Below are 21,803 nucleotides of genomic sequence, written 5' to 3' on the forward strand. Positions count from 1 at the left end.
GTGAGACGATCCATGCTGTCGGATGGTTATGTAAAACAGTCGGTCCTAGCTCTCTCCAGTCGTGTCAGTCAATCCGTCTCATGGGGATATATGAGAGTGATGGAACAGAGAGTGCACCCTGTGTATTGCGCACACACTTGGGCACTATAATCCAGTCCCGCGCCGATGGCTGATCTCAAATGAGATTAGCCGCCGCCGCGGTCGACATGCGACTATAGGAGGACATTATAATTAATATTAACATACCTGGTTGCACACAGCTCCGTTCATGCAGGGCCGCGACTGGCACTCGTCCACGTCTATCTCGCAGTGTTTGCCGGCGAACCCGCTGGCGCAGACGCAGTTGTAGTCGCCCACGCTGTCGAGGCAGGTTGCGCCGTTCTGGCAGGGGACTGGTGGGGGTGAGAAGGGGGGGGGGAGTTAGTTATTTATTTAAAGTAGGTACAGAAACACTATAGTGATGATTGGAAAGGAAGGGTGACTTTTGCTTAACAGGAAACGTTAAGCAATTATATATATCCGTAAGGTATGTGACAGTTAGGAACAAGTCCAAATAAAACATAGTGTAAATAAGCCCTAACTCGTATTCGGCACCTAGGAGAGAGTATCGGTATGAACAAACCGGTTTTTGGTAGCATTACGCTATATTATGGATGAACAGATTCGCGCGAAGGAATAAGGATAGATTTTTCATGTTTGATGTCAGTTACAAAAGATAACCTACGTTTATGAAAGGGAGCACAATCATCCGTAGGTAGGTATTGATAATCAGACAAGTTGCAAAATTCAGCCACATTGCGGTGAAAGATACCATTACTCCAAAAAGTAACCTTAAAATTTAAAAAAATACTCACAAGAAGCGCAATCATCCGTATTAATCGCGCAATCCTTCCCCTCGTACCCCCTGGCACACAGACACGCGTACGACCCGTCAGTATTCAAACACGTGGCCTCATTATGACAGGGGGCGGTGACGGCACACTCGTCCACATCGCGGTCACACAGGGCCCCGGTCCAGCCGGCCGGGCACTGGCAGGTGAACTCCGCGTAGGAGGCTTCGGCTATGCAGCGCCCTCCGTGGCGGCATCTGGTGAGAGAAGAAGAGGTTGTATTGTCGTTAGTTAGAAATGGCATTGCGTCTTTTAGGTCCTCTTGAATGAGGTAATAAGGTGTGGTACAGAATGCGTCAAGACAGAGAAACGCGATTGGTGGTTGATGGTATGCCGCTCGATCTCGATTACAGTATTGATCATCGGGCAAGTTCATCCCGATTTCAAAATACCTAATATCCCGGGCACAACAAGTTGTGCGTCCGTGTGTGTTAAAATAGTAAATAGGCGGCGTTCAGCGAGCTCCAAGCGGTCCTAAGCTAGGTAGGACGGTCGATTCCCTGAAAGACCCCATGTGGATCTCCGTAAATTTTACGCCGATTTCGACCATCCATTCTTTTACATACAGCCCTAAAATCTCATTCTCCACTCACTGGTTGGGCATGCAGGGGTCGAGCGTGGTCTCGCAGTGGCGGCCCGAGTGCGGCGGCGCGCACACGCACCGGTAGCCGGACACCAGGTCGATGCACGAGCCGCCGTGCAGGCACGGGGAGCCCAGGCAGTCGTCGATGTTGGTCTCGCAGTTTATACCTGGGGAGGGGAGATAAGTTAGTTATAGGAACAAAACATAAGTTAGTTATAGGACATAAAATCGAAATACTCATTATGTGCTCAATATAGACAATGGAAAGCTCATTCTCATAAAGACAGCGAATAAATAAGAGCAATAAGGTCACAAAATACTCATGAACTGCTGAATATAGGCTATGGAAAGCTCGTCAGGGTAAGTTTAAGTAAGTTATTTATTCTGTGGGGATAAAAGTGCCCTATAATACTAGAAAATGGGCGCATCCTCGCAGATACTGAAGAAAATAGCCTCATAAACATGTTGTTTATGACAGGCACTTAGAAGTCCTCTAACTCTTAACCTCTAAACAACAATATTAATCTCAAAACTCACCAGTCAACCCTCTAACACAATCGCATTTATACGCGTTCAGCCTGTCATGACACGTCCCGCCATGCTGGCACGGGTTGGACACACACTCGTCCAGTTCTCGCTCGCAGCGACACTTAAAAGCCTTGTTACTCTAACCCTCTAAACAACAAAATTAGTCTCAAAACTCACCAGTAAACCCTCTAACACAGTCGCACTTATACGCATTCAGCCTGTCATGACACGTCCCGCCATGTTGGCACGGGTTGGAGGCACACTCGTCCAGGTCTCGCTCGCACCGCGCGCCGCCGTAGCCGCCGAGGCAGTGGCAGATGAACTGGTTGACGCCGTCCTCGCAGGAGCCCCCGTTGATGCAGGGGTTGGATGCGCACTCGTCCACGTCGGATAGGCAGCTGTGGGTGAAGGAGTGATGGGATGAGTTGAGGGGTTTGTTGGGGTGTAGATGTAGAATGCAAACAAAAACCATATTGCTGGTTTTTGTTCTAGATTTCTGGTGGTATCGGATTTTGGTTGCAGTTTAGGAGTTAATCTAGAAACAACAGGATAACTAGGTTTTTATTAATGAATTCATCAATAAATATGGCATCATAGCCACGTTCAGAAAGAAAGCAATTGATAATAAAGACTCATGTGTGTGGATCCATCTACATACATTTTGTTTTTAAAAACACCTATTAACATGGCCAAAAAACATTCAAAAACAAAACCAACTCACCGAGCATCATAATACCCTCGAGGGCACTCGCATCTGAACCCGTTTATCCTGTCGATGCACTTGCCCCCATTAGCACAGGGGTTGGACAGACACTCGTTGATGTTGGTCTCACAGTGCTGCCCCGTGAAGCCTGGGATGCACTCACAGGTATACCTGGGGGGAAAGGCAGGGTTAGGAGTGAGGGCTGGTGGAGGGTTGTGGGAAGTTAAAGACCTCTTTCTGTTTTGCACGTAGAGCGGTAGGTGTTTGTTAATGTTGAGACAGGTGATAAGTCATTCAATAGACATAGAGAGACTAGAAAGCTTTTGGAAATGGCTGTTCACAAAGCTGAAAGAGATCTTTAACTTTTAAAAATAAGTACCTTATCTATTTCTGTGTCCGAGAACACTGTCCAGTCTAAACAATGGTTACTGAATTGAGAAAAGGTATAATGATCAGTATACAGTATTGGTTCACTTTTTTACCGTGCAATCAACCTCTGTCTACCCCAGAAAGGATAATTACCTTATAGGCATTTAAATATCTTTCTCAATTCAATAACCAGGCAAAAATCTACTATGGGTGGATGGAACACACAAAATAACCTATTGGTGTCTGTTGGTCGGTATATAATATTTGAATTCTTCAAATATTTCCCTAAAACATGCATTTTATTTCATGCGTCGTCGGTTCGGTAGTCTATGGTTCGGGTGAGCTCGCCCATAGGTACAATATGTAAAGAATAGATATATAAATATAGTCATGCTTTTATAAAACTGGGACTTACTCAAAGTAATTGCTGCGTGTAAGGAAAGAAGAAAGAGTGATTTAGAATACAGAAAAGAAGTAGCAATAAAATTGCTACAATAAAGATAAAATTTAAAAGAAGAAGCATATTATATAGAAATTTTAAGCTGGATTTGAAAGACTTATAAGCTTCCCAATAAAAAATCGAAAACCCTTCGACTCCCACAAAGCTAAGATGACTAGCAACATTTTTAAAGACATTTACAGTTTTTTTTACAAAATTTACAGCCGTAATCGTCGTATTTACAGTCTTTTCGCAATTTTTTTTTTATTTTTATCATGTTTAGAGCATTTAACGCTAAGCGCAGTGCAGTATCGATTGTCCAATCCAGTGCCCCTAAAGACGTTACCTAAAGCATTCCCAATCATCTTACCTATTAATCCCGTCGACACACGTGGCGCCATTCCGGCAGGGGTTCGAGTAGCACTCGTTGACGTTGATCTCGCAGTTGCGGCCCGACGTGCCCGGCTTGCAGCGGCACTGGTAGCCGTCGACTAGGTCCTCGCAGTGCCCTGGAAGGTGGATGGGTTAGATGTGGAATGAGGAGTGTGAAGATGGATGTTATGAATGTGATCGGGAAGTAGTTTCTTAGAGATTAACTCATTGGAAAGAGGTTTTAGTTTAATTTTAGAGACCGGATCCCTCTTTTTCCTGGGGTCCAGAATCGGAAAATGTCTGCGGTGGTTAATATACCTTTTCCATGCCATTATGTGATAAGGTCGATACTGGCACGAGCTTGTACGCTTGAATGTGCCATTAAGAACGTTTACATCCCCAATAGGCAACCACAGGATAAAATGTGGCTTTCAAAACTCACAGCTGCTGTAACAAACATCTGTCAAAGTGCAGTGGTGGCCAATGATATTTTCGTCGTCGATGCACTACTATAGCTACAGCAGCGTACGTACCTCCGAACTGGCACGGGTTGGACTCGCACTCGTTGATCTGCGTCTGGCACAGGCGGCCCGTGTAGCCGGGGTGGCAGCTGCAGGTGAAGCTGTTGCCTCCGTCGATGCACTACTATAGCTACAGCAGCGTACGTACCTCCGAACTGGCACGGGTTGGACTCGCACTCGTTGATCTGCGTCTGGCACAGGCGGCCCGTGTAGCCGGGGTGGCAGCTGCAGGTGAAGCTGTTGTCTCCGTCGATGCACTCGCCGCGGTGGCAGGGGGCTGACAGGCAGTCGTTGATGTTGGTCTCGCATGACATGCCTGCGGGGGAAGAGAAGTTAGGAGAGGATACATACTAGCATGGGTATAAAGGAGGAAGGAAAACTGATGGCGGACCCTCGTGTGCCAGAAATTCCAAAGCTATTGTGAATAGTGGAAGAGGAACATTGAAACCTTTACTTCTGACTGAATAAAGGCAAATAGGACAGGGAGAGAGATACCAAAGGATATTAAAATAACGTATCTTAGCTGCCCCAGATTGGAATTTGTGGTGCCGCTTTATGCCCTTCACTTTATATTTTGTCTTAGGGGAGTAACCTCATTACTCAGGCGTCAATATCAGCTATTGTGACAACTTACCTGTATACCCCGGCGGACACTCGCAAGTATACCCTGCAATAGAGTCGTGGCACACCCCGCCGTTGCGGCACGGGCTGGACGCGCAGTCGTCGATGTTCACCTGGCAACGAGCGCCCGTGAATCTGGGGAGATAGGCGGAGGGTCAGTTTGTGGAGAAATAGAAATGTGAGGGTGCCATGTGAGCTAGTAAGTACATAACATACCTAGTAGCTAAATCATATCAGCATCTATACCTATCTAATTACGTTTCTAGAAATAGGAACTATTTAATGCTGTTTTATAGTGACTTTTTTTTGTCAAAGATGTTTATTTTTCGCTGAAGATGCGTTAAAGTCTTACGATTAAAAAAGTCATTCAACGATCTCCTCAACCTATATGTATTAGTGTCGCTGTTCTCATAGAAATGATACCAATGATTTTCTCATCATGATCAGATGTTTTTCAAAACCTTACACATTGAACAAACCTGACTGAACGACCCATCTCATTAGGTCCATCATAACTACCTACATGTGGACATGGGATGGGAGAGAAAAGGTTGATGATATTGTCGGTATGATTGATGACGGGCTTTCTTGTAGAAAGGAGCAATTAGTGGAAACTAAGGTACCGTTAGTGTGTATGTAGGCAGTTACGTATTGTTTTGTAATGAGCTTTGGGTTGTATGCTAAAGTTAATTAATTTTCTGTGTGTGATTGATTGCCTACTTCGATGTTCTGTCTAGGTTAGTTAGCTTCAACGTACAAAAATATTTAGTGAAACATTTTATCATAAAGAGTTGAAACTCAAATAATAAGATATAGAAGTAGGCGTATCGCATCTGTCGAAGATCCCATGACCGATGGGGTAAACGTGTTCTAGGGTGTTGACCGCGAGATCGCGAGCGTATCGGGTGACACCTTGCAAAAACGACCACTACCTTGAGGTATAAGTACTTATAGGGAAAAATGCTTATGGATGTGAAGCTCTTGAAGTCATTTTGTTGGTGTCATCTTTATTTGTGATGCTTTTCTGGAGAAGTTATGTCCTGCAGTGAACCATTGATGGATGATGATAATGATGCTGTTGTTACTGATGCTACTGACGCTGATAATTATGATGAAGCTACTAAATGTGCTAACTATGACGAAGATGATTATTATCATGAATATGATAATGCTGTAGCTAACAATTATGAAGATGATGACTTACCCAATGACGCAGGTGCACTTGAAGGCGTTGATGAGGTCGTGGCAGACGCCGCCGTTGAGGCACGGGTTGTTGGCACACTCGTCGATCTCCACCTCGCATTGCGTGCCGGTGAAGCCTGAAACATTCACAGACAGGTCAGTATGAGGTTAACAATACATTGGAAGGTAGATACTGAACCTTTACGTAAAATTTGTGGTTAGTATATGTAATATTATAACTATATACAGTCCTTGTTGACCCACTGGAAATACATGCTGAAACTTTACATAAAAACTGTGGTTAGCCTACGTTATATGTATATAATAACTACAGACCTTATTCTCCCACTGCCGGAGAAAACAAACTAAGAGGGATAAGTTTGTCTTATTTACCGGATAACGTTATCACTAAAGATTAAAACTAGATGGAAAAATGTACAAGACCCCAGAGGTTTTCTCGTTGAAGCAAAATAACTGCAATAAATTTGCTACCTATCTGAAGTTGAATACATACTCCTGTTAAAGTATTGAAATCCTCATACATTTTATTTCAATAAATCAGCAAAGTTTATTATAGTCCACAAAAAGTTTAACAGCGCTTTTACAAAACCTATAAAGCTCGGAGCTTTAACAAAAACCACGTAGAATTAATTTCGCATTTTTTATTAGCATTCATTCTTTTCAATATCAATCCACCGACGAAACATAACTCCATCCATGCATTATTAATGTTTTTAACAATAATAATCTTTCATTTAGTCGCAACAACTTAACTTCGCGAAGGCATATTAAAGCTTTACGCGTCTCCCATACAAAAGGCTAAGCTATAAAACGGAACTGCATCGTTTTGTATGACTTCATAAATGTTTTAACATGCCCGAGGTTCTGAAAAGATTTTCCACAAGTTGATTACAATGTCAAGTTTACAAACCAATTTGAGCGAAGTCGCACGCTTACATAAAATATAATGCTTTAAAAGCTCGTGTCCTACACGACTAGTTGTGTTACTTTCGAAACTTGCAAATGAAGGAACTAAGCTTTAAGGCATCGTAAAATATAATGGGAGTGTTTAAACTAAGCATACGTCATTTGTTTCTTGCATTTCTCTGAACTTAATTAAAACAAGCTAAAACTGTGCTTTAGAGTAACAAAAAAAGGACACTATGTTGGTAGTTAGTTAGTAAGTGTAGCTCTATTTGTTAGTTCCTTTTGCATTCAACAGTTGAGCGTCATCTAAAGGAATGATAAACATATAATTTTTCGACCCCAGACCAAACAAATAACATAAACCTAAGTCAATTATTTAAGTCCTGAGATAGTTCTAAAGGCATATTCGTGTCCTGCGAGCTTACTAGACCGCGGAGATCGGAATGAAAATTGTTGGGACCGAAATAAAACAAACCAAAACCTACTCAAAAACTGACCGGCTAAAGTGTAATTTCAAATGGTTAGCCCCATTCCAATTGAGACCCAGTTCCCTGACACCACTTTATACCAAATGCGTCTTTAAGTGAGAGAAACTAGGTTTAAACTCCAGTGTGGTAGGGATTCGTTCGTGAATGCCCCAGGCGGGACAATCTACTCGGACCGGTGCGTTGATGCCCTTATAAAATTACCAGCTTTATTCTACAGTTCGATTCACTCATATGACGTCGGCCTAAAGTTGATTTCTGATTGGCCTTAATTAGGCCAAATAGGTTTGTATAACAAGTACTGGTTTGAGGCAGATATTCCATAGAACTTTGAAACCTCGCCAAATGTGGCATGTCATATATTATTACTAAATATTATCGAGCCTTAGCTCTTAAGACACAGACATAAAGTAAATTTTGGCATCTCCGTTTTGGTTGTTGCGTAATTTATAGGAAAGATGCCTTTTATGGTATTTTTTTCTGAAGTTGCATTGAATGGGCCCATTAGGAACAGCTAGGGCGAAGAAAAATCAAGCCTGCGAGGAAAGATATTTTCTGCAGCTTGTAATAACATCACTTTACAGAGAATGTTGCACGGACAAGAGTTTTAAACGCCATTTAAAAATAATTATTTCATACCTACTTATATGTATTTTTGTAGCTGTTAAACGCCACTTTCAAATAATTACACAAATGGGATATTTGTGTAGCATTCAGAAGAACACAAAAGTTTTTTTGTTAATTTGTATTTTTCTGCTTTGGTGCTTCTAATGACAATAAATATAAGCAAGAGTGAGGAAATCAGCGCATTTGATTAATCTTAGGCAGCGTTCCCACTACGCCGGACCGGCAGATCTGCCGAAAACCGGACATCGGACAGAGTGTTCACATTACATCGGATCCCGGAAGAAATTCAGACAGTCCTCAGTTGAATTTGGAGCTGCGCGCACAATGGACGACGAAATTGTTGTGTTGTGGTGGTATCTTAATAGAAGGCAAAATAAAAGAAAACATTGGGTACTTCCTATTTTACGGGAAAGATTTTCCATTCTTTTCATTTTACATCCAGGGGCGAGGGGAGCACGAGCGGGGCGAGCGGGGGACAGATACCGGCACAAACTCGTTCACATTACTCCGGGCCCGGTCGTTCTACCGACAATTCGTAGTGACAAAACGTTCGGTAGAAATGCCGGGCTCGGCAAAAATGCCGGACCCGGGATAATGTGAATAGCTTCATATAAATTGTACAGCCACTAGCTCATCCGGCAGATTTACCGGCGCGGCAGATCTGCCGGTCCGGCGTAGTGGGAACGCTGCCTTATACTTCTATGGGCAAAATATGTGCACTTTTTGTTACAGTTACTGACAAAGATAACATAAACATTGCTAATTTGATATGTAATCCTGTAGGCCTAGCATGGGTGGAGGTAATATTATATCTTTTCACATAGATAGATAGAATATTCTTTACATACTATATTTCTGTTTTCTTCCTCACATCGCACGGCGTAAACCGCAACCGCGACATCAACTTTTGTCACAGCTTATCGTGCGCACCATGCTACGCCCCCTGGTACAGTACATACTTCCGCATCAGACAGACAATGCCGCCGCCCCCGTCGCCATGGGAACCGGGCCCAGGGCTTCCACTGACGAAATTACGCCTTTTTGTGACGAGTGACGTAACCTGTTTGCTGTTCTACATTGTTTTGTTACTGCGGTGTGAGTCTGCGCTGGTGGTTACGAAAGTGACTTCATTATTGAAGAGAACTATAATGTTTTTGACGCCTCTTAATAAATCTTCTCATAGTCATAAGTTCTGTACTGTTACTGTCAAATGGATCATTAAAAGAGAATCACTGTTTCTGCTTACCACATGAAGATTCTGTAATACCGACTTGTAATAGTGTTCTGAGTGACAACGTTATACTATGGAATGCTTATCTAGAACATGATTGTAAGGTACCTACCTATATTTTTTTTTAACAACAAAGCAGCAAGACACTGACAGCCAACCCTACAGCTTCACCTATTTGCATTCCTTTCACCTCAATACAAGCCTGGCAGCCATCTCGCTCGAACCCTAATGATAATCATCAGGCGCTTGTCCCTTCAATCCCTCCGCTAAATTGTAAGTTACTGACAGCTCAGGTGGTCTGACCTATTATAATGCAGGGCTTTGTCAGCAAACGGCTCTGTTTCACAAACCACTATTGGCTAAGTCGGCGTAAGTATACTGGGAAAGTCAATATTTTAATGAAAACAAGATGGAGTGCAAAAGAAACGTCTCGAAAAAGAACACCCACTTCTACCACTGTGATCTTATTGGTTCGGTTAGAAGATTTGTGACTTTATTCATTGGTACAATGGTTGTCATTAGGTTGACCTTAAAACGGTTTGACAGTAAACAAAATACGGGCAGTTTTTTGCTTTGTTTTTGTATTTGACCACCACCATCTTGTTCCTATATTGTTAATCTAAGGGGAAAGTGGAAGAATTAAATGTTCCAATCCTAATTACCGTAATAGGTATGCTGGCATTTGAAGACTTGGTATAGAATAGATAGCATCTAGATTATATTGTTTAAGACACGTGCAGATTTGATTTAAACCGATAGGCCTATGTTAAGTTCATTATTCACTAGGCACACACGAGTGATTCATTAGTGCCACTATTGTATAAAGTACCGGGTAGATTAGATTCGGATTATCCAATTATGATACCAACGGTCCTTTTAGCTATTAGATTGCAATGTAACAGGACAGTATCATCAATGAACATTAACCAGGGATATGTCAACATTAACAGAGGAAGAGTCTTCGATCATCTAGGTAAGCAATATTCTCATCATCGGAGGCTGTACTGTTAATTCATTATCTCCATTTGATAATCGTATTCTACATGCACAGATTGTGTGTCTAATTCTGCAGTAAAAAAATACACTAAAACGATATAAAACCTTTTTAATTCAGATATTCTTCCTAATAAACTACCAGCATAAAATATCCACTTACCAGGCATGCAGACACAGCGGAAAGTCCCAGGGTCATCAAGACAAGAGCCGTCGTTCCTACACGGATGGCTCTCGCACTCGTTGACATTGGTCTCGCATCGGGGCCCGGTGAAGCCCACGGAACAGTTGCAGGCGAAGGAGCCGGGGGTGTTGACACAGATGCCGTCGTGCTCGCAAGGGGATCCTGCTGAGGATTAGAGCGTTAGATTTGGAAGAGAATGGTTTGCATGATGATCATGATTATGACTTAAAAAACAGAAAGGGATCATTTTGTTTCCACAGGTAGGCTCCTGTATTTGCCGAAGCAATAGGTTGCTTAAAATTCTTGCCCTGTGACTGTAGGAAGAATCTAGAATGTATGATGATGATGATTATGATCTAAAAGGGAGTATCGAGGGAGCAAATATTTTGTTTAAACGGTAAAAGCTCCTGTTTTCGTTGACGCAGCGCCTTTCTTCAAAAACTTTGGCATTCTCCCGTGATTTCTAGATGAAACCTACTGATATCTGGGACACGAAAACGCTCCTTGTTATGTTATTGATAAAGTTTATAGACAAAAAAGATTCGCCAGTTTTCCTTTAACGAGCTAGCATTACGGGCTCCTTTTTTAGTGAGAAGCTACGTTTATGGCATTAAAACATTAACTGAATAAGGACAGGCAATATGATTTGATTGTGATTATGGGGTTATGTTTATATTGCGGTTTTATGATTTAATTCCCATCTACTGAATATGACTACACGACGCGACGACTTAGTTACATAGCCGTATTGGCTAATAAATGACTGTGTTCCTTATTATTATTATACATATACAGAGCGAAGGATTAATGTTTGTTGGTCAGCCACTGTATCTATACGCTTCTAATTTACAGCCACCATAGACATAGAACCTGGCAGCGCGAAGTGTCTATCTATAGGCAATTGAAAAACCCTTGAGAATCCATCAAATAATGTTAATTGAGCTGGTATCAAGTCGAGCGTGTAACACAGGACAGGTCAAGATGGAATTTGTTAAATAGTTTACTGCTTAAGGACCACGAGACCTGATGATGATGACTTCAGTTTAAAAAACATTGGCATTGTCCTTGAAAAACTCTCGAATAGAGAGCGTGACGTCACAAATCTTGGTCCTAAACAAAGAAACCACAAACCTTGTTCACACTCGTCAATATCCTCAGAGCAGTCCAGCCCCTTGTACCCAGAGGCACAGGAGCAGGTGTAGGACCCGTTGATGGGGCTGGTGTCGCAGATGGCGTCCGCGTGGCACGGGTTGGACGTGCACGCGTCGTCCAGGTGGCAGAGGAGACCTGGTGGAGAAGAGAGAAGGTGTTATAGGATGCGGATAGAAATCTAACTTAAACTAGAGGAACAGTATACAAGTGTAGGGGAATTTTCTTCTTAGCGTATCGAAGACAAACACGAGACACTAGAGCGCGTATAGGGCTTGTCACTGTGCGCTGTGGTAAAAAGATTAACCAGTCAGAACAGCGTCAGTTGCTGACTGAATGACCTGAAGGACAATGATATTATTAGTAATAATATGTTAATTAGGAAAGTGCTAAAATCTAAACTAAGAAAGGTAGCAGTAGCACAATGTAAATGTACCTATTATTGCAAATATTTCTAAGACTGTAAGCAGTCGAGAATATTTATTTACATTGATGAATGAAGTAATAGTAGTAAGTTACAGTTAGCTACATCAGCATCTAATAAAGTTGTTCACTTTGCTATGACTAATACCTAACCCTAATAAAGCAAAGCCAAATAGTATCAATATGATTAGTCACAGAACAATTTGTTCCTTCATTTAGATTCGCTTCTCAGAATTGGGTATCAATATCAATTTGTGATTCTTAGAATATGAGACGGTTTCCGGGTTCAAGATTACTGCTTACAGTGCACATGTAGACTTATAATCATATTCATAAATACTATACTACTATTCTAACTATATACTTTTGACAGTACCCGCCCCTAAGATCTGGTTGAGGAAACACACTTATTGCCTAGTTTCTGAATTGAGTTAATAAATCTACTCTTGCTCTTCGTTAGTTCGGGCAATGGCTCTGCCTTCCATACTACTTGCTTAAATTGATATGCTTATGCTCAAATGAGAAACAGGGCATTATAAATATAACCTAAAAATACCCTAATGGGTCCTTTACATAATAAAAGAGGCTACACAAAACTCACCAGTCTTCCCAGGCGTGCACCTGCAGTAGAACGCGCCAACCCTGTCGATGCACGTGGCTCCGTTGAAGCAGGCTGCGCCGGCGCAGTCGTCGATGTTCACCGAGCAGTCGGGGCCCGTCCAGCCGTTGACGCAGATGCAGGAGAAGGAGCCCACCGAGTTGGTGCAGGTGGCGCCGTTCTGGCAGACGAGTGGCCTGGGGGGAAGGAGGGGGTTATAGATACTGTAGTAGAAGAAGAAGAAGAAGAGTGTGGGAGTCTGGTTGAGTGACGTGTCACTTAGTTTAGTGGTTATACCGGGTGATGCAGAAAGATAGGTAAGTAGTAAACCGAGGGGGGGTGACTCTAAGGGTCATTCTGAACAAATTTTACCGCCTATCGGCTTACTATAGCAATTTGCAACACCCTGTAGATTTAAATGATTGGCTAATCGAAAACATAGTAAATTATAAAGCTTGGTCTGTTTACAGTCGGTATCATTCAGAAGAATTTGATAGAGCAATTACAAAGGGAAGTGCATGGAGCACGTTAACGACACACAAATAAAACTTGATTAAAGAGATCGTCATAAAAATAAATTGAACTAAAGTGCTGCGTACGCGCAAGTGGCCGGCGCGTAGATTTATGTAGGTACCTATATTTTATGTAGATCATTTTCTTTTTGTGACCGCAACATTGCAACACTTGGCCATTAGCCTGTTGCCGACATTGATGCAACAGTAAATTTACCACCTTCTAATTAAAACTCATTTTACAACAACGCTTGTTTAAGGCTTTTCACGTCACAGAGTATACCCGTTCGTCTGAAATATTTCGGTAAACGCATAATTGTATGTGTTTTGCGAGGGAATGCTATAAACTTGCGGCCACTCTCCGCTTGTCCGTTTTGGAGTATTCAAAATGTTTTTGATGCATTCCTGTAACACAAGTATGCCTGAGAAATGTGGAATGAAGAACCTTTTTTACAGGAACAGACATTTGCGAAAAAAAAACTGGTTATTAAAAGCTTTTCGGAGACCCTGCGTTTCAATTAATTACTACCCAAGCAAAGACTTTTAAAACTTATCAGGCACATAACTAAGTGAAGCTATAATCTAGCCAATTAAAATCAAACAAACCCATTTTAGAAAAAGTTCCCGAAGATATAACACAAGCCAGCACGAGTGGCCGGCCTTATCAAGATCCGCGAACTAATATTACTTACTAAATGTACCGATTTCGTTTGCAATAACGGGTGAACTTTGTAACCACGTTTCAATAAACTACGCTTTATCTAATGGTATTTAGAATATTTACAACTTCACTTGTATCTCGATCTGTTCGGAATGATCATTAAGAATTTTGAATTGTCGCGAATGTTTAGAAAATAAACGGTTTTGCAATGAACTAGAGTTCTTTTTACGTAAGTTCATATTTTTTCCTTTGATATTTTCTGGTTTATGAGGTAGGGATATAAATAGAGATATAGATAAATAATTAAAACGTGGCATGGACGGGATTATCATCCAATGAAGATCATAGCTTAGATATTATAAATGGATAATAAAACCAACCCACAATTAATTAGAGCTTTTATGAACGATTCAACTGTGGTTAGTGCCTAGAGAATAACAATAAGTAATCTAAATATCTAAAATAGTCACTTAAGATTATTGTTTGATGAATTTACAGATTTATCTTTACCCTAGATTTCTAGATAAATGTGACACTTATCCAGATTTAATGCGAAAGCTACATCAGTTTCAGAAGTACAGTCAACGAAAGTCGTACAAAATGCCTATTCTAACAGCTTAACACAAAGACTTTGAAAGTCCGAATGTGAAAATAACAGGTCAAAAGCATAAGATAAGTATTTCTTTTGTAGGTATACCAACCTACATTTTTCAATGTTCATCCATCTATTATTAAGCTAAATTCACCTATATTTAGTTATGTTTCTAAAGGTGTTTTAGGTACTAAAACACATAAACGATGTCGTGGGCTTAGACTTGTTCTTCAAATTAGTTAGTCGACTGTACCTTAGTACTCACTGATTATGGAAATAATAAATAACATTTGGAAAGTTAAAACGACCATAAATAATAGTTTTGCACCATTTCTTGACGTAATCGTAATACAGATTTAAATACAAAATCTATAACGATTTGTTCTGTTGACATCTATGATTTCGTAACTTGCTAACGTATGATATGCCTTCACAATTTAATTAAGTAATAAAATATATACCTACCTAATTACAAATATTTTGGCCAAATTTATAGATAAAATACTTAGGTAAGTACTTCCTTAGTAGAGGATTTCCTGGTCAAATATTATTACTAAGATTTTACAATGTCAAAAGAAACTTATAAGTCTTCATTACATCGACTTATCAAGATCAGGAGCCGTATCATTTGTTACTGACAAAATAGTAGCGAGCACCGATATCTATTCGATTCGGAGATAATCGAATAATCATTAATCAAATAATATTATCGATTAGATATTCATTTATGCGCCGTAGTTACTGGAATCGAGAACGGATGTTGCACAAAGCTTTGAGAGTGTTAGCAGATTTGATTAAAACAAGTATAAGTATGTATTTATATTATGTTTCTGTGTACAATAAAGTGTTTAAATAAATAAATAAAAATAAGTAATGTAGGTATTAGTGTATTTCTTCCTATAATAAACTTTATTACGGTGATTTACTCTAGCCAAAAGTTTAAATCCTAGTAAACGGCAAACTTGATCGAAAAAACTTAAAAAAAAGTATCGGTGCTACAATAAATCTCACATAGTATAATACATAAAACTAAGAATAAAGATTTAGTTTTTTCCCCGACATGGTTCAAAGAAGTAAGTACATAAGTGTAAGAAGTTATTTTTAAGATTACTGTAGTAAGTAGGTAGTTATTTATTAGCACGTTTACCAAGTCCGCTGTAGTGGTTAAAGCTAGAATAACTACTTAGCAGTGTTAACTTGTCAGAAAAGATTAAGTTGTTAATGTTTTTACACGTTTTCTACACAGAGGTTGAAAGGGCTATGAAATTGCGAAGCTTTTATAGCTTTTTGACCCAATACAGTCGTTTTGTTTTATTTCCTTTAGTGCCAATTTCTCCATTGTCGGTTAGAGCATAACCAGGTATGAATGGTTAACTTTTGACACATCTGTCAAGAATTTTATATGGAGATGACGTAATTGATCAACCTTTCCCAGGTTACGATTTAACCGACTATTGTGAAATTGGAGCTTATGCTTCTAGATGTTAGCAAAGTCGTTGCGTTAAATTGAAATCTTTTGCGGTATGTTTGCAGCTACCTAACCCTGAAACAATGAAGCTGTTTTCATTGTAATGTGTTATCGATCCGGTAAATAGTGCTAATAGCACCTCTCGTTTCGAACTTTCAATTGAGCTTAAAACCGAACTATAAAAAGTGAATATAAAAGTACTTATCCTAAATACCTGTGCCTATATTAACAATATTCAACGTATTTTCATGAAATCTTGTACGCATGGTGTTGATACCCTGTATTTGCACATACGTTACTTTTTATCCCAGTATTCCCACGAAAATCCCTTTCCTTTTTAAGGCGAAACGAAGCTCGCGGGCATTAGCTAGTATTCAGTGTAATTGTGAACTCGATGGTAAGTATAAGTAATTTACAAAATCTCTGGCTGGGTGCCGCGGGGAGAGACGTAACTTGATATCAGCCAGGTATACATTTGTCTGTTGCTTTTCATACACTATTGAATAGTATCCGATGACAACAACCAATACACCCAAATCGACCTTAAAACCAACCTTATACGACACAAACTCCGCCTGAACAAAAACATAAAGCTAAAATAAAAGATAAACAGCCTTAAGCTGTATTAAAGGGTATACTAACTTACAGATATAACGTTACCTTTTAAGCAAACAGAATTAACACTTATGTCCTGTACACGAGAAGTGTTTTTGGTAAAATCAATAAGGAGGGTATCCGGATATTTAGTTTCGAAAGAGGTCGGCAGGAGGTCCAGCCTATATGGTCAAAATATTAATAGGTAGAAGATGACGATTAATTTTGGGTTACAGGGGGTCGGTCGGTTAAAAGCAGATATACTACTTATTAAATTTAAGTTTTTTATTGGTTTTTGTACCATGTCCTAGACATTTTTTTAAAATAGGGAAGTACTTAAGTACATTTATACCTAAGTATGTTAATATTTTGAGGAGATTTCTACTTTTTATATACTTTAACAATTTATTTTAGATTTTGAAACCGTTATGTACTGACTTAACATTGATTGTATATTCGGTAAACCGATAATATATTTACGGAATCAATTCAAAAGTCGAGTGTACAAGTCATTAAAGAGGCGAAATTCTCACATAAACATTTAGTCTAGGAATTAATAATAATAGAATAATGGTAACCAAATGTGGTCGAAGCCCATTAATTAAGCTATCCAACTGCTAACAAGCGTCCTAACTCAACTATGCTGTCAGTCAACATGCTTAGAACAAAATCATAAAAAAGTTGACTCAATTTTTTCCGTCACAGGAATGCTCGACTTTTTTCCTTATTAAAAAAAACTGGTAATGCCAATTACTCTTCCCTTCCAGCTCTGGCGAGTATGAGCGTGCGAACGTACCGCGCTAGTAGTTTTTATACGACAATTATTAGCTAACAATTAATGTCGGCCGCCATCGCACATGGTTGCACGGGACGTTGACTCCTCGCTTGGCACAAACTGGCGGGAAACCAGGAAAAACTATCAAGACGATTAGTCTGACGGCATGGACGCACTGGCCGCTACGCCGCGACAAAAAGAAAACAACGCGGCCGTTCGAATTTCAAAACACATTCGTTCGAACCGGTCATCCGTCTTTTAATTAAGTTCCTAAACGGACAGTCTTACAGTCATTAGCGGGCATTATACCTCAGAAGAATAAACAGTACAATTTGAATAAGAAAGAAAGTAGCCCAAACTTCTTTCTTCCATCGGGGCAATGACTCCCTGATAGTTATGTTGTTTAGTAATTAGCCTTATGAGACCTCGATATGTTTGTGATGCTATCGCCACGGCATGGTATTGCATACGGTCAAAGCGAGATGTATAAATAGAAGATGTTATTAGCCCGTTTGTAATTTGAATGGGTATAAGTGGGTATTTAATGCCGTTCGATAGACGTTTTTATTAATGTTGTCGGCACTTATTGATCGGTGATTGAGCCCTCTGCCCTCATATGTCGACGGGCATCATTAATTTGCTTGAAGAAAACGCTTTAGGCTGTACAACTGACTGTGACTGATGTCACAATGTTGTTGGTGCCTTTGTACCTGCTAGAATGCGGCAGAGTTAAAAGATGGACGAACTACAATAAGGTGCATAGTGTCTATATTTTTCTAAGTGATGTTTCCGAAGCAGTGAGGCCGTTATTATTCTGAAAACCTACAATCTCGTATATTGTATACAATATACGAACTATAGTGCCACAATCTTATCTGTTCCGGTGGTCAAAATGTGCAACAACGAGACGTCATTGTCAAACGTCATTTCATACTCTGTGCGTTATTTGAGTTGTCAATTTCTGCGAAGAAGCTGACGCTACGTTATTTAATTTGTTTTGTGATTTTCTGGGTGAAATACTGCCAAAAACGCTGTAATGTGATGCAACAAAAGTAGTACTATATATATTGGCTTTTATGCAGGAAGAATAACGTATTCAGGCGCCTTTAATTCCGTTTGAAAAATTGGAAGAACGAGTTGCAGCGGCTACAGGTTAGTGTTGCCAAATATGACGAATAATTTTACCCATATATACTCCATGTAATTTTATGAAATATTTTCCCGAGAGGCCCGTGCCCCAGCAGTGGGGACGGGATGGGTCGTGGTACTCGTGATGAAAAGTATATAATCTTTATTTTTCTTTGGTTACAGGTGTGAGGACGTGACATGATGCTTTAAATCTTAGGCAATATACCAAGAAGAATTTCGCGCACCTGCAGCGATTTTAGACGAAATAATGATGATTCATGACATGTCATTGTTTTCCCAACTTATCAAGAGTTGGCTGAAAGAAATTGCTTTTTAGCAATTAGCCTTTGGAAGGAGACCCGTGCCCCAGCAGTGGGGACGTGATGGGTCGAGATGATGATGATGATGATGATGAATTAGCCTTTGCACACTGTCTGAATTTCTTTTAATTGTATGGTTTTGTTTCTTGTTACTTTAGAAAATGTGAAATAAAGTGTTAACAAATAATACATAATTAATAGTTTTTTTAAGTCTATCTATCTCGTTATTCTCGCGACCCACATATATTACCTATAACATTGTAATCTAGATTTAGGCCCTGTTCCACAATGTCTGGTTAGTGGCTACTTGTGAGATAAAATACATGCTGTCACTCTCTGTTTAATATTTTTTGACAGTGACAGCATGTATTTTATCCTACAGGTAGTCACTAATCAGACATTGTGAAACAGAGGCTGAATCTCCCATATCAGAAGCAGTGCCCTGAGTGTGAGTTTTTTTACCTATCGAAAAGTGAAATCGAAACGCAGATTTTGTATGGCGCGGAGCTAGTACAGCTACTTACCGCTAGGTGGCGTGTCTCCCGCGCCATACAAATTTGCGTTTTGATTTCACTTCTCGATAGGTTAAAAAACTCACACTCAGGGCCCTGAACATAATCAGAACTCATTTTATTTCTGTTCGCCGTGGACAAATTTTCCATACAACAAATGTCGTTTGATATATTATATCCACTTGCATTTACTATCGACAATATATTTTGATTTATCTATGCTTATGAATGTATTAAATTTTGCCTATTTCTGGTTTTAAATTATAACAATAGGTAATAGCAGAAATGCATTGTCGTTTAAACCGGAAATAGGCAAAATTTAATCGATGGCATCACTGGATTCCAAGACAGCGACGTCGCCACCGGAACAGATAAGATTGTGGCACTATAGATGGAAAGTCAGTGCTAAAGAAACGTCTCGACAAATTACACACTTCATATTCATTGTTACAATGGTTGTCATTAGGTTGAACTTAAAACGGTTTGACTGTAAACAAAATGCGGACAGTTTTTAGCTTTGTTTTTGTATCTGGCGATCATCTTGTTCGTATACACTGGGGGTAGCAAAAAGGGTATAAGTATACAAAGCCTGCAGCCTGCACACGTAGGTTACGGCTTTGTAAGTATACCCTTTTTGCAACCCCTCTGCAGCTTCTCTCTGGCTCACCTGAGCGCGCACTCGTCCACATCAGTCTCGCACAGACTGCCGGCGAAGGTGGGCGGGCACTCGCAGGTATAGGAGTTGAGCCCGTCGATGCAGGTCGCGCCGTTCTGGCACAGGTGGCCCGGGCAGTCGTCGATGTTGATCTCGCAGTTCTGGCCGCGGTAACCTGGGGAGGAGAACTGGTTGAAAAATTTGGCTTGAGGTTGAGTGAGAGGATGCTCAGTTTAGACCAGCTTATGTAAGCAGGTCATCTGCTTCTCAGAGCAGAGGGCTAGCACGGGGCGCATAGTTTTGCATCGCGCAGCCTCAAGAGCTAGCGCGACGGAGAACTTTTGTCACATCATAAATGCGCCCCGTCCTAGCCCTTCTGGTGTGGGGTTGGTCACTGTGGTGAAAGGATTATCCAGTTAGGGTCCAAAGTCGTAGAACAGAAGGACTTCCTGAGTCGCAAACGCTCTCGGTTTATTTTTGAAGACTTATATAGGCTCGCTGAATCTTATTATTGACAAATAAGAGGAAGTGTGAGGTATCTAAAACCTCAATATTAACAATAACTAGATACCTACCAATACGCATTTTACATACTTTTTATAAACGCGTTAAAAGTAGTTAAGTGTAAGTACAAAAACTAGCAACTATTAATTTAATTGATTGATCGGAGTTGGACGATTTAAAGTTACCTTTTGATTTAGGATTTTCTTAACCGCAATTTCAAACAGCTTATAAAGTTGTTCCATTCTGGCAATAAAACATGACTCCTACACTAATCTACACGTCCATCGCAAATAAAGCAATTTAGCAATAAAATCACACGCTAGATCTCAAAAACAAATTAGCTCGCACATTACAAATTATACGGGGAACATCTGCAGCCACTTCCACCACTTATTTGATTCTCCAGTTCAGAAACAAAGAACCGTTTCATACGAGCCAGGGAGCCCTGTGACTAATTAGCAAGTTGCCAATCTCATTACCATCACTAGTTAACCAATGAAACCATAGCTTCCCACGTTCCCCGCATATGCTACTGTTTACGTTCAGAAACTAACGGTTTATATTTCGCTTTAAATCTTTCCACGGCCAATGTTTATGCACGTTTCTAAACAGACACGTAATTTGACAGTCGAAAATAGTTTTGTTGAATGGCGGCAAATTGTTTTTTTTATTGTTCTCTCGGCCAAAGGTTGTGAACTTATACTACCTGTTTTGAAATACTTATCAGTAAGTATGAGAAAGTTGTAACAAAGCTTAATGGGTGTCTTTAACATTTCCGCTAGACCCCTAATCCATTAACACACTGAAACTATTAATAAAACCAAATATAGAATCTTAATGGTTTCAGGCGCTTGAAAAAAGTTTGATTAGCTTTTTTGTGGCGGCAAACTCTATGCCAGATGGTGTGACGTCACATCTCCAAATATTCCAGTGTGGGAACGCAGCTTAAGTAATGAGGGTCCGATACTGGCACCTAATTAACACCAAGTCGGTTGATGTATTTATTTATTGATTCCTAAAGCTATGGAATATTAAGTGGTGCTGCTGGAATTTTCAGTGTGACTTTCTCATTTGGACTTTTAAGTTTGTGTTTATGCTAAGTGAGGTATGCTGTGATTCTGTTATGACGGCTCGTTACGGCCCCAAGTATATGTACGGTATGCCTTGTTACTTAAAGGCTGGTAATTAAATATCTAATAACTGCATTTGCTATAACATTCGTTCGAAATATTTTAGCATTTATACCTGGCCGGACCA

General features: G+C 40.2%; 1 protein-coding gene across 1 annotated transcript in view; it reads right to left on the reverse strand.

Annotated features, from left to right (window-relative positions):
• Positions 1–21,803, reverse strand: part of LOC105398651 (neurogenic locus Notch protein) — a 100,866-nt gene that overhangs the window by 13,726 nt on the left and 65,337 nt on the right. Inside the window, exons 5-17 of the mRNA XM_048626076.1 lie at positions 20,055–20,217; positions 12,829–13,022; positions 11,787–11,942; positions 10,635–10,817; positions 6,231–6,345; positions 5,040–5,161; positions 4,554–4,721; positions 3,883–4,021; positions 2,723–2,875; positions 2,179–2,399; positions 1,484–1,640; positions 855–1,087; positions 247–392 (exon numbers count right to left, since the gene is read on the reverse strand). Coding sequence (XP_048482033.1) covers positions 247–392; positions 855–1,087; positions 1,484–1,640; positions 2,179–2,399; positions 2,723–2,875; positions 3,883–4,021; positions 4,554–4,721; positions 5,040–5,161; positions 6,231–6,345; positions 10,635–10,817; positions 11,787–11,942; positions 12,829–13,022; positions 20,055–20,217 — 2,150 coding nt within the window. The remainder of the gene's footprint in view (positions 1–246; positions 393–854; positions 1,088–1,483; positions 1,641–2,178; positions 2,400–2,722; positions 2,876–3,882; positions 4,022–4,553; positions 4,722–5,039; positions 5,162–6,230; positions 6,346–10,634; positions 10,818–11,786; positions 11,943–12,828; positions 13,023–20,054; positions 20,218–21,803) is intronic.

Source organism: Plutella xylostella, chromosome 15 (assembly GCF_932276165.1).
Source record: "Plutella xylostella chromosome 15, ilPluXylo3.1, whole genome shotgun sequence".
NCBI lineage: Eukaryota > Metazoa > Arthropoda > Insecta > Lepidoptera > Plutellidae > Plutella > Plutella xylostella.